The 14,332-nt window shown below is 41.0% G+C and overlaps 1 protein-coding gene across 2 annotated transcripts in view; it reads right to left on the bottom strand.

Annotated features, from left to right (window-relative positions):
- Nucleotides 1-14,332, bottom strand: part of asz1 (ankyrin repeat, SAM and basic leucine zipper domain containing 1) — a 63,860-nt gene that overhangs the window by 29,939 nt on the left and 19,589 nt on the right. For both annotated transcript variants that reach the window (XM_021317089.2, XM_012863606.3), the window contains exon 4: nucleotides 8,010-8,121. In XM_021317089.2, the coding sequence (XP_021172764.2) occupies nucleotides 8,010-8,121 (112 nt within the window). The remainder of the gene's footprint in view (nucleotides 1-8,009; nucleotides 8,122-14,332) is intronic.

The following is a 14,332-nucleotide window of genomic DNA, read 5'->3' as shown; positions in this document are numbered from 1 at the left end:
ATGGATTAAAATGTAGTAATGATGTCCTGGACCTAATGATGTAGAACCTGGACTAATTTCCACCAGGCAGAAGATGGTTGCTACTCCTCCTTCGTGGCCTGTAGTCCAAAGAATAGCAAAATGTCAAGAGCTGGCTCGTTCATCACAATATTACCCTGCTGCTGCTGTCAGCTTCCTCTGCACAGGGTTCCTACAGCATAAGGCAAGTTAAATTCAAGACTTTTTATTGCCACTTAAAATAAAAAGTTAAGTCCAACTTCATAATAAACACAAGATAAAAAAACTGCTTGCGACAACTTTACCCAAATGTTTATTTTAACATAAACCATTACTTTCTGGTCCAGTAGAATGTTTAAAATTTTGAAAAACTTTCCATACAGGAAGAAAGCTAAAAGCACATAAATGGCAGATATATATATTATTTTAACAATTATTGAACTGAATTCATGAACTTTGTTTTGTTCCCTAGTAAAATAAACAAATCAGTTTTAAGAACAACATCATCAGTGCTAACTCCTTTTGGCAGCTATGGCATGGTACTGGAGGCTGTCTTCAGTTCCTTCTCCACCTGTTGCAACTTTGCCATTTTGTCTTTACATCGCTTTCTTAGCGTGTTTGGTTTGGTGATAAGTTGTGCCATCACCGTGCCGGCCATTCTCTCGTCACTGTTTCACCGTGTTTAAAGTCCACAATACCGCTGCTTTCGTACCGCCAAACATTGTCCGGAGATTTGTTGCTATCCGACATCACTTTTTAATACCAATTAAGGCCTTAGTTTTATACTGAAGAATTCAATGCCTTTTAAGACTTTTGAAGGATCCACAGGAACCCTGTCTGCATCTGTCTGCAGATGTCATCTATCCATTGATCAACTTCTACAAGCTAACAACTCAGATTAATCAGATTAATATGTTGCAGTACATGTTCTATAGTTAAAGGTACAAAGGTAGTATGCACTGTTTTAGGAAGTATCCATCGCTTTCAGAAAACAAATGAATGACATGGGTGAATAATGTTTAAGGGATACAGTCATCCATTTCAGACATTGACTAGTGAATCTGCAGTAACTGGGGGATTTTTCTACCACTATCTGCAAAACATTCCTCAATACAGCAGAACTACACTTTGAATTTATAAAGTATTGGAATTATCTGCAATCAGAGCAACATGCATAATGGCTTAAATTTAATAAATGTAATGTCCCATTGTAAGTAGAGTTACAGCTGTTAAAAAGCTTCCAAATTAACATTACACTAAATACTAATTACCTACAGCAGTTTTACAATACAAAGCTGCATATAAATAACCTTTGCTACAATACACCTTTATCTAATCAGCACAAACATGGTGGGTGAGAAAATGCATCACTCCTGCGAGGTGGGAAAGTTTCAGGCAATCCATCAATGCCTTTACAGAAAGCCGTTTGTCTCTCTGCGGGGAAGGTGGCCAACAAACGCAAAAGAGGAATTTATATGAAATATACATAATTTGCATCAGCATAAACCATGACAGCTCAAGTGGGATTTCACTTTCTGCAGCTTAACCATCATCCTTCTGTTTTGTATATCTAAATACTATAATTATGCTTTATGTAAAAGTAACAATTGTTTTTTTTAAGAACAAATTATGTACTAGAATGAAAGGTAGATCAAAATGCGTCATCTACCCGATACATATAAATCCATGCTAATTTAGATCTTAAAATAACTATACTTCTGTCTATATTTCACTAATAAATGATGTTTCACACACAGTTTCAAAGAGCGGTCAAACTTTGGTACACCAAGGAGCATTTATCGCAGGTCCTTCCTCCCACCAGCCATACGACTGAATAACCTTTATGCTTCCAACAAAGTCCATAAATGTTTTCATCCCTGCTGTTAACTGCAGTTTTTTTCTTTTTTTGGGATAGTCTTGCTGTATTTTATGCACAATTATATTTGCCCATGTCATAGACTTTGGGCTCATCCTACTTACACATTTAATTTAATCAGAGTATCCCATTTTTCAGTGACGATACATAATTTTTTATGTTGCAGATTTTTTTCCCTTACAGTTAATACATCTGAATTTCCCCACAGTAGAACAGTGAGTGATTGTTCTACTCCGTATATAAATATTGTAGTGGTCATAATTACAGTGTGTGTTTCCCCTGCTGTAGGAAAGGTAGGTTGACCAGTAAGAAATAATGTCTACAATGTTTCCTCAAACCATGCCACTTGCTATAGGTTATTTATGTAAAAACGAATGTCATGAGCTCCTATATGTGTTGATATTTTACTCTGCTGTCGGACTTTATTAGTTTGTTGGCAACACTACAATTGCGGTTTGTAAAAACAAATGATCCTTTAAACAATGTGGCCTTAGACATAGGTCAAAGGTCATGTTTGTCAAGCAGGTGTAAATCTTAAGATGGTCTGAGGGCTGTTAGACATGATAGTAAAAAGAGTTAAGTCCTATGACTGATTCCAAGAAATAAGTTAATGTTCTATGTGAACTCAAACAACTGCTACAACAGCAATGACGCCCTAAACAACATTTTTATTAACATTGTTCCATGCCAAACAGTCAATCACTGTCTCTTTCAGCCCTGAGAACAGAACAATTGGTGTCATATTTCTTTGTCTAAGGCCTCTGGTGTTGCACCTTTCCAAGGCCGTGCATTTCGCTCACCTTTGTGTTTTAGCTCGTCCTTCAGCCTGTGAATTCTGTCATGTTTCCAAATGGTTGGCTAATCAATAGACTGACATTTAAGAGTAAACACTGCTAATTCAATCAGGATGTCAACAACTAAGATTTCCAGGAACATGAGTCACTGTACATGAAATATGCAGCCCAAGACTTTCTCCCTGCCCATCAACATGATGGATTAGGCTGGGAAAATTCTGCCAGTGTTTATCACCAGGAAGCTTAATGAACGTACCTATTTGTTAAAGGTATATAACTAATTCTGAAACTGCTGCATTGCAATAGTGAGTAGAATAAAAAACACAATCTGTTGGGGGGGGGGGGGTTGTATGTTGGTATGTTTTACCAAAAACATAGTAAGCAGAGGTACACATGCTGTGTGGTATCAGGTAGTTATTTTATTCCAACAGTTTCAGAGAGAAAAAAAAAAAAAAGAGACTAGCTTAAAAACTAGGGGTGTCCCGATACCAGTTTTTTCCAGTGGGTTGTAATGTTTGAGAGGAAGACGTTTGGACCACCCTGTACCATCCCTTGATCTGTCCACCTGTCTAAACAGTTATCAGTGAAGTGTGGAAAAAATGCACAAAACCTGGCCTTAAACATGCTTAAGCATACACAGATGCATAGATATTAATGATGGGAACGGTGGTTCTTTTGAGTGTACTGAATCACTAGAATCAGTAGATTAAAATTATTCATTCAAAAGATTTGTTCACTGAATCATTCAGTTCAATTAAGTACACTTCGGTCCCTTACAATTGTATTAGGCATCAGCATGGATCAGGTCACATTCAGTGTGCTATTCATAGAGCTTTAAAAGCCTATTTAGTTCCTTTACAGTTAAAACAGGTAATAAAGATCAACAGCAATTTTCAGGCTCTCTCAACTTTTTGAAAGTGCCAACAACCGGAAGTCAAGTCATCTCAGGTGGGTTAAGGAAAACAAAAGTCCCTAAATAGAACTTCTGAGCCAAAAATGTATCACTGCCTGTTTGTTCGCGCAGCACAGTACTTCCTGCAAGAGAGGGGACCCATCTGCAGGACCAGTCACAGAGAACTGCCATATATTAAATCAATGCCAGTCCTGCCTAAAGTCAACACCGGACGTTTTGGACATGTCTTGTATGTGTGGACATCCGTCCTATCTTAGTCCTTGGTGAAGTATCCAAGCAAGTGACACAACGATACTTTCAGTACGATTTGCGTACTGCACAAATCAAGGGCCGTTAGTTTGTTCATGCTGTAACGCAGGCTTCACAGGCCGAGTCACGTTTGTGCATGCTGAACAAAGCAGGCCTGAATCACTCAGTGTGAATGAACAAAGCAGCACAGTGAATCACTGCTTAGCGGGAATAATAGGTGTGTCCAGTGGGCTCACGAATCTCGACTATGTGACAGCGCAAACAAAACAGGTATCGATTCATGCAATACAAGACCAAGTGACTCTGCACTGAGGGAGGACTCGGTGACTACTACGGTGTTAGAAGTGGCCTACTGGGTCCTAACCTGCTCTCTAAAGCACAGAGGAGGTGCGCATTAACACCGCTCACAGCTGTGTGAGCATGCCATCGGGTTCCTAAAATGATTGTGGCAGTGTTTCGTGTGACATGGGGGTACTCTTCATATTTGAGGTTGGGAATCCCATCTCTGCTTGTTTCATCTGTTCTCAGAATGATGATCCGGATGCACAGACCAGATTCTGAGAGGCCTTGAGGATGTCATGCAACGTTTAAGAAAGCAAGGTTCAGTTTTCAACCAGTTCTTTTAATATGGACAATCTTTCTGGGTAACCTTTCCCACTTTCGTTGCTCTTTTCTCCATTGTTAATCATGAAATAATCAGTTCACTCACTTAAATACGCATTGCCATTCTCAAGCAGCTTTACATTGAGTATTTACGGTTGAATGTGCGCATGTAGAGGGCAGAACATGAAGCAGAACCTGGTACACATCTATTGACTTATAAAGCAAAACTGTTTGCTTGTGCATGTGCCCAATATCTTAGAAATCCAGATTGGGCTTTTTCTGTAAATCTTTAGTATGTTGGTATAAGGTGTCCAGGTTTGAGCATGTGCACTATATTTTTAACACCCTTGTTTTCCACAACACTGCAAGGACACTTGCATACGAAGAAAGCAGAAACTCTTGTCTTCTGTCTGGTAATGGAGGTTGGCAGCAGCTTTTAAAGAAGGGGTCTGTCAACTTGTATCTGTTTAGGAGCCACAGGTTTAGCCACGGCTGTTGTTGAGCATCTACATGACGTCAGCTAAAGTGGTTGTACAAGAGCATTTATCAGACATTTTGCTTCTTGCTACTCTCAGCCATTTTCCACGTGTACAGTGAGAGCAGCGGAGCTACACTGAACGACTGAAACTGAAGCTAACTGGATACATGAACAGCAGAAGTGCGCGGGCAGCAAGCAGAAACTAGCAAGGAGCGTTACGTGAACATCAGAATGACGGCATGTGGGACAACCAATCCACCATACCTTTAGGAGTATAAATCTGTGTGCTGATGCTGAGCTTAGAGAAGTGGTGTTCATTCTCTGTTTCCTATCTGTATTTATAAGCTACATAGGCAGCTTATAAAGCCAAATTCCCCCAAACTGTATCTGAGATGAATCTCAGTCAAGTCGATGACTGAATAATAACAGTTTCATTACCCAAATGTTTCATCAACGTTACGCAAATGTGTAGATGTCTTGGTTGATCGTCCACTCTGTGAGATGGCTATACTCGGCATCGATTTTCAGGCCATTGCCCTTATGCAGCTCTATTTGCAAATGGATCAGCAAAGACGCATGGATTTACTTACACAAACTACCTATGCACAGGCTAGAGATGAAATTCCAGCATACCTTACAAGGAACATCCAATACAGATCGGCCAGTAAATAAAACTAATGGAGTAAAGATGGAGAGGGAAGTAAAAAAAAAGAAAGACATGAATGCAATGGACCCCACATGGTGCACCCATACTTCTCAGCTTTGAAAAACAACAGTGTATTCAGGTTTACACTAAAGCAGGGGGATGAGCAGCTGGTGTTAATCACTAGTTTGAAATTCAGACGTAAAAGGGGCTGAGGAGGAGGAAGGGGTCTGCGCTCCTTGCCCACATCAACCTCATGTTATGCTTCATCTTGGGATGGGGGAAGGCTGGCCACTACCCTCACCTCCTCCCCTCTTCTGCAACCTTCTGTGGCTCATTACTTTGCTTCAAATATTTTGTCTGGAAAGGAACTAATCAATTTCCTAATGCTAAGGGGCGTCTATGTTCGTCATCAGGGGGTTTCAGGTGGCGTGAGTTCTGTTTGCAATGCTGCGCTGGCAGTGACAGAGTAACAGAGGATAAGAGAAAGCTAAACAAGAAAGCCACTGGGGGCTGCATCAACACTTTGTGACAAAGCAAAACTTCACAGATGGTACCATTAAAAGTGTTTTAAAAACAATCTGGCTTCATTTTGTTACACAAGACTTGATTCTATTTTTCAAGGTCCCTAATGAGGAAGGAAAGCAGATATACAATTTTAGATGGATTCCACACTTTCAGCTTCATTTGAATTTGTTCATTTAGTCATACCAGAGTACAAAGGACAGTTCAGGAAAGGGTGACGTTGGCTCAAATGTGTTGAGCGCTAACATTAGGGGTGTCGATCCCAAGATGCACCAGGATGAGGTATTGCTTTTCCCGCATCAATGGAGAGAAAAACGCATACAAAATGGCTGGCCTATAAAAGGCCTTATAGCTCAGCAATACGGCTACAGGGGTTTCACATACTGTAAAAGAATGTCTCCCTAACTTTCATCACATTTGCAGGCAAAACTAAACAGGCTGTTGCTGAAAAGAAAATGGTTTTTCCCATGCTTGGAGAAAAAGTAATCTGTGATCATATTGATGGCTATGATAAAGTTGTACATCAATATTATACAAAGTTTCATACCGTTAAAACCCTATCATGTAAGAAGAGGGAACACTAGTGGTGGCGTTTGCTTTACAAATTAAACAATTTCAGAGTTGCACAAACAGAGCAATTGCAGTCCACATCTTAGTTTGTCAACTTATGCCTGGTTCATATGGCAAGATTTTAAAATTGTCGACTCAGCTTTTACAACCTGACACATACCACACGTAACAAAAATCGTAGATGTAGGTTTGCTTATACAGTGTGCTGTGCCTGGTCAAACGTCAAGAACCAACACAGCAAACACAAACAGACTTCACTCAAACATTCAGATGTCAGACAAGATCAAGATCAAGATCAAAAGTGAGTTCAAAGTAAATAGACATGAGGAGGAAGAAACACGGTGATAGTTTGTAGACTAATTTTAACGGCGACAAATACATTAATAAAAGAAAAGACGTTGGTTAAAGGAGTGAAGACATGGCGAACGGGGGCTCTACTTGCTGCACTATGATATGGACGCAGGTTGTGTTTTTCTCTTCTCTGGGTTTCCATAACCTTGCTTTTTTTCTATTTATACTGCCTTGTGAACCCAGCATTTATTAAAGTTCAGTTGTGCATGACTCTGGTTGAAAAACTGCACAAATTGAAACGTATTAAGAAATATTCTTCAGCTTAACACTCGGCCCTGCTGAAGTATTTTTGATTATTGCCTTTTCTCCAAGTTTTGCCTTCAGGTATGCTGTTATGAATATATGCTACACTGCAACAACAAGACAATGTCTGTGACATGCTACAGTCAAAGTACTAATGCATTACAGTATAAAAGCACTACAATTAGAGATGGGTACACATTCTGAAATATTTAAAGTCATTAAAATGTTCAAACACAGTGTACCAGACAAGTTTTTATAAGCAGCTGCCTTTTCTTTACCTAAACGCCCACAAAGTGTGGCTTTGACTGGGTGCTGTTGCTCAATTAAAGAGTTGGAAACACATTCAAATAATGCTTCTACTGCTTTTAAATCTAATTAAAACCACATATATTAACGTTGTAATAACCTATGTCCCTCAAATGAGTTAAAGGATTCAAAACAGGTTTCTAAAACATTCCTGCCCACTCTTTACACTATTTGTATGACTGTCTGGGACCCTCCTGTGCAAGCACATGCCATAACAGGACATTCCAAACAAAACACACTGATACAAACATGCTGTATAGAGTACAGTGGCGCATAATGCTCCCACATGGCAGCTAAACATTCCAAAAAGCATCAAAGGAAATATGATCCAGCACCTTTTTCTGTCCTGCTTGAGGTCTGAACTAGGCTTTATTTAAAACCTACTTCAAAAAGGGTTACAACTGTACGTACTGTGTTAAAACCACTCAAATATTTTGAAATAAAACTAATTTTCCCCTCACCTGTCCACCATGTTGGGATCAGCAGACCTGGACAGCAGAAGTTCAACACAACGTGCTATTTCGTCTTCAGCGGCAGAAGCGGTGCAACTGGCCATGAGCACAGTCCAGTGATCTGTGGGGATCAACAAAATCTTATCAGACTCATATGAATTATAGATTTATCAGCATCCTATAGGGCAAACCAACCAGAAATAGAAAGTCTCTGATACACCTCAGGAGGTAGCCACTAAGCAGCAATGGTCATGAGATCCATCTCAAATGAATGATTTGAAGGTGAGCGCTCACAGCTAGACGGACTACCTTCTACTGGAGGTACAGAGCAGATCAGCATCCTGCTGCCAGGCAGAAACCTCTACAGCGCAAAGGAGCCTGGAGACTAAAAGCTCAGTCTTACATTCAGGACAAAGTATAAACTAGGATGAGCTGGACTAATGAGAAGTTTCATCTAAAATGGAGCCAGGTCATTGAGGGACTCATGAGCAAAAATTATTTTTCCAAGTTTTTTTTTTAACTAACAGGCAGTCAGTGAAGAGATTGCAGCACAAATGAAAATAAGGTCTCTCATAAAGTTACCTGTCAGCAGGAACTTAAGTCCTGGTAGATAACAATTGTACCATCCAGCTTTTAAGACCCGTAAGACAAGCCTGTTAACAACGTAGAGGATTTAAAGATCTGTACATCCAGAGTACAGTCAGGTGATGACGTTGGCAGGCTAGAGTGGTTTGGAGCAAGGACCGTGGAACCGGTAGGGCCGCGGCCCTACCTACTTTTGATGATCAAACATGTAAAATAATATATATAAATAAAATTAAATTATTCAATAGCTATTTTTTCAAATGCACAATAGTCTATGGCAGCAGCATCATTCTCTAATGAGAAAGCGATAAATCATCCCATCTAAAAATGTATAGGGTAGTTCACTGCTATTGTTTTCATCCGGGTTTTTCGCGCATGCGCGACTGGTAGGCAAAAGGCGAACACAATGGCGGACGCAAACAGAGAAACTGCTCCAGACAGCCGCAGAAGCTGCTGCGGCTGCTGTAGCAGCTGCTTCTTCGGCCCGTGTAGCGATCGCCACCTCCCCTCCGCCGCTATTTAAGTAGAACAATGACTAGAGCAGAATTAAGTTGTATTTACCGGAGATGAAGTGTAGACTGCAAATTCTCTCGTAGTATGATGGGTCCCCCAGTCCATTGGGAGTGTCTGCCTGCGCTCTTTTCATTGAAATTATCCATTTCTTTCTTCGTCCTTCCTCCTTCGGTAAACGACAGAAACGTACATCCAACGATTTGGAATGCCTCTCTGTGCAACCGGGAGCGCAACAAGTCGTAGGCATTGTTTAGATTCCAAAAATAAACTAACTAAAAGTACGTTCTAAATCACCCGTTTTGTCATGTAGTAGACGAGAACAGTTCTGTTTGTGTCTACACACCAGACGTAGCGCTGACGTCACGCGTGAACTACCCTATTGGCTGATTGTGTCATGTGATGTAAACAAAATGACCGCTACTTCGTTTGCTTCGTTAGCTTAGCTAGCTTTAAGGCTGTGTCCACTGCAAGTGTTGAGAGGTGTTTCTCGTCCCTTCGTCGTATCAAGACCTATCTGAGATCAACAATGACCCAGAACAGACTAAATAGCTTGATGTGCGCCCACACACACAGGGATCTTTTGACCATAGTGGATGCTTTGAGGATAGCCAGGGACTTCATCCAGCATAATGACAGACGGAGACACACTTTCGGGAATATTTAGAGCAGGGGTGAGTTTAACTTTTCTTTTTAAAGTATTTTTATTCTGTAAATATTGTGTTAGCTGTAATATAATGATTGTAGGTGGAAATAAATCCAGGGCGTGTGTGCTGGAACGTCAGAAAAAAATTAAATAAATGGGTAGTTCACTTTCATCCGGGTTTTTCGCGCATGCGCGCAGGACTGATGGGCCCGACCAATTTGAAATGCGTTCCGCGGTCCATGGTTTGGAGTCAGTGCAAGTCAGTAGCATGAAATAACTCGGCATAGAGGAAGCTGACAGATAACAGAACTTTGATGGAGTAGCAAGCACATGTTCAGCCTTAACCTTGTTGGCAGTCCCAAGGCTATGCTCCAACAGCTGCTTTGCTTATAGTTCAGCAATGGTTGATGTTATTGAGAGAAGTGTTGAGGCAGTGTCCGATCTCAGGGCCTTCGACATTCTGGGCCAGCTGTACCACAAGTTAAGTTTGGATGTGTTAAAATGTTCTTCCATTAGTCAACAGCAATAGAGAAAGTTATTGAAGAGGCAATCTTTCTCTTCATGCTTCATTCAACGGAGCTTGGAAGAGCAACAATTCAACCCTCACACAATGCTTCCATTAGGGTAGGCAGCAATTGCCACAAAGTTGGATGTTTCCAACACAGAAATTATACATTGTGTTTAATAAATGCTACACCATCATCCTTGAGTCCATTCTTATATCACCTGCAGCAGTCTGATTTATGTGGCCACCGCTGCAGTGGATCATCCACTCAGCAGAGAAATGCGACCTCCCATCTCTCCAGGAATTGTACATCTCCTGGACCTGGAGACATGCAGCCAGGATTGCAGCAGACCCCTCTCACTCTGGACACAGACTGTTTCTAGTCCCAACCCTTTGGCAAAAGTCCATCAGGACTTCACACTGCCTGAACATGTTTCTTACCCACTGAACGATGCCCCCTCCACCCCATCACTTCTCTATTTATGTGCATGTCATTTAAGTTTACTTTTTTGTTTTGAATCATTTACCAGATAACTTTTCTTGTCCTGTAAATTGTTTTTAAACAGTACAGGTACATCTAAAACATTTCAATATTGCGTAAAGGTTTAATCAATCCTCTCAGAAAGTGAAACTCATTATATAAAATTGTTACAGAGCGATATATTCCAAGCCTTTGTCTTTGATGATTGTGGCTTGCATATAATGAAAACCCAAGATTTAGTCTCTAAAACCCACCCTAATAAGAAAATCAACTCAAAACACCTGTTTCCTGAGCTTTTAAACGTCTCTGCCTCTGAGTCAGTAGGTGACATGATCATGGAAAAGTCTGTCCAGGAGACAGTCATCGACTGTCACCCTTTACAAGGAGGAGAAGACACAAAAGGTCATTGAAGACGCTTGTTCACAGAGTTCTGTATGCAAGCATATAAACAGAAAATTGAGTGGAAAGAAGTGCGATAGTAAAAGGTGCACCAGCAACAGGGAGAACTGCAGCCTTGAGATGTGTCAAGAGAATCCATTTAAGAATTTGGGGGAGCTTCACAAGGAGCAGACTGAGGATGGAGTCGCAACCTCAAGAGCTACTACGCACAGAGGAATACCAGAGGTAGGCAATCCAGGTTCGGAAAGTAAAAAGCCTGTAGAGATTAGCTCCAACTATTTGCATTTCCAGCATAGACACGGACTAATATTTAAAACAGTGGTGTGAAACTCCAGTTCACCTGCCAACGTCCTCCAGCTTTAGATGAGTCTCTGCTTTAATACACTGACTGCAATATAAGTTTATTGGCAGCGCTTCACTGCATGACAGTGAGGTAGTTTAGCCATTTGACTCGTATAGGGCAACGCACACATCTAGAGGTTGCAGTATTCCGGCGCTCGTTGACTGGTTTAAAATGATCTGGTTAAGTAAGAAGGATGAGGAAAAAAACAGGCAGGGGTTTTCATTTCTGAAGCTGGATTTACCCACCTCTGACAAACAGACATGGACTACAAATGCTCGTGTCAAGCCACTCCTGAACCAAAGATTGGACACTTGCTCAGTCCTTCAAAGTCCTGAGAGGCACAGAATCTGTGTTGCGTAAACTCCAGAGAGAAGTTTCCAGTCAATGATGGTTTGGGGCGTTATGTCAGCTGCTGGTTCTGGTCCACTGGGTAGTGTTGCACCACTATCGGACAGGGCCCCAATCCAGCACTAAAATGGTGGTATCGGTATCGGTAAGTACCAACAAATAGGGCACCGATACCATTTTGATGTTTGTATGTCACTTGAACGCAGCCTTCTCTCTCCCGACTAGTCTTACACATGTTATATAAGTTCATGAAAGTTGCACTATTTTGGCATTTGAGAACCAAAACTCAGGGTTTAAATTCAATTATTAATGTAATTTTACTGTCTTACTGTTGCACTACTATTATACATGTTATAATTTCACAAATGTTGCACTATTTTGGCCTTTGAGAGCCAAAGGTTTATTCAACTATTGTCACCCATTCCAGGTAGGCAATAAAAAGTTCTACTACCCTAAGCAGTATGCACTTCTTTATATATATACACACACACACACATCAATTTTAAACAGATGGTATCGGTATGGTATCAGTAACGGCAAATACTGCATAGCCAGGTATCAGGTACCGTATCAGGACCAAAAAATGGCATCGGTGCAACACTACCACTGGGTTTTCTGAAGTCCACCCTCCACACTCTTGTCTACCAGGACATTATAGAGCACTACATGCTTACTTTTGCGGGCAAGCTCTATGGACATGCTGATTTTATTTTCAAGCACAGAACCTGCCCACACAAAAATGTGAACAATTGAGTTTCAAATAAAACAACTTATTAAAGTAACTGTGGTATTAACGTAACTGCAGTCACCTAAATTAACAGGTGACCATAGCACAATAAGGGTTGAAAACAGCATCCAAATCTTAGCCCTTCCAAGAGAGAATAGGTCTGACTTGGACAGAACCAGTGAGTTGTCCACATACAGTATTACGAGTCTAAACTGACAACATCCAAACAGATTACTGGCTGGTAATTCAGGAGTCAGACAATATCGCACTGCAATAAAGGCTCACCCAGAAACTCAAACCAAATTCCCGGATATTCGAATCCTCTGACAACTCTTCGCTCAGCTGAGTAAATAAATGTATGCACTTTTGTTAATATACAGCTCTAATTTGATTTAAAATACAAAAACTGCATTGTAAAATGCATTTTATTTGGAAAGAACGTGATTAGGAAGGTTAACAGTTTCAGACAGACAGTTGGGCCAGTCAACTGCCTGAGCAGTTACTTTTTCTGATAAGCAGCAAGTCTGCCTTCAACTTCTGTTTGTTCCAGCCGAGTCAGAGCAACTACAATGAGTGGGAAGAGTGCTTCTAATTGTGGAGGAGACTCCTGCACGTGAGCCTACATCTGTGTGGAGATTCCTGCGTCTTTGCCACTGTATATGTTTGGCTCTATATCTGTTTGTGAATGTATTTACATTTTGAGCGTGTTGGTGTAAACTAGTCAGCCTAGCTTGCGTCGAACAAGAACTGGAGTAAATAAATCTGTGACCTGACAACTTTTGAGGAGGCAGGACAGCAGCATGGTGACCGTTATCAATCACTGCTGCATTCCTGCAGTCAGCTTCACTGCTTGGACTAACGCCACGGGGACGTCACTACACGTCAGTCCCTTGTTTAATGGTTTCCTTCACCTGTATCAAGCGTGAGATGAAAAGACCATGAGCAATCACAGTGATGCCCCCTGTCTGTGTGACAGATTGTAGTGGACATTGAACTCGTTTATTTCAGCTATCAATACATCAATGTATATCTTTTGTTGAAGCTTATAAATGCACTCTTGGGAAGTTTGCAGCCATCTGAAGAATTATTACCAATGGCTTTTCACATTTTTTGTATGTATTCTAACCGACAAACATGGTCATGGAAATGGGAGGAAGCACGGCCTTTGAAGTCCATAAATACGACATCTCTGATCCATCTCAGGAAGAACTCACAAACTGATAATGAAGTATAAGGGTAAGCCAGGACTGGGGAATAGTTCTGATGAAGTGATGTGATACAAAGCTTAGACAGCAGCATAGCCTGCAGGGGCAGACGGAGCAGAAAACCCTGAATGACCCACGGGTGCCTAGTAAATTTGAGAAATAAAGATTAAATGGAGATGCAGATAAATAGTTAGGATGGCCGGGCACATAATTTCCTGGTACTAACTGAATGTACAAGGACTGTGACACAAAGCTCAGCCAGATACAATGGGAACTCCCTCATTTATCTTTTGGCACGTTTCCATTAGTACCTACTCAACTCTACAGGGTTTGGGTCGTTCTCAATTACAATCAAGTACCACCTCTATATGGGTTTGGTCGTCATAGCAAGACAGCCCCAGAGTCTAAAAAGCAACGCAAAAGTTCACAAAGTTCAGATGAACTCTGAGGGGCAGGCCACATCTCTACAGTTCCCAGCTACATGATCTCAAAGCACATGCAGTTACTGACTTTCCAGATAGGCTTTTATGATGTAAATAGACGATCCAGAAGGAGGGGGGGGGGGTATGTTTATTGCGATTTA

The sequence above is a fragment of the Fundulus heteroclitus genome, chromosome 2 (genome assembly GCF_011125445.2).
Source record: "Fundulus heteroclitus isolate FHET01 chromosome 2, MU-UCD_Fhet_4.1, whole genome shotgun sequence".
Classification (NCBI taxonomy): Eukaryota; Metazoa; Chordata; class Actinopteri; order Cyprinodontiformes; family Fundulidae; genus Fundulus; species Fundulus heteroclitus.
Note: the sequence above shows the minus strand (reverse complement) of the source record. Positions and strands in the feature narration are given on the sequence as shown.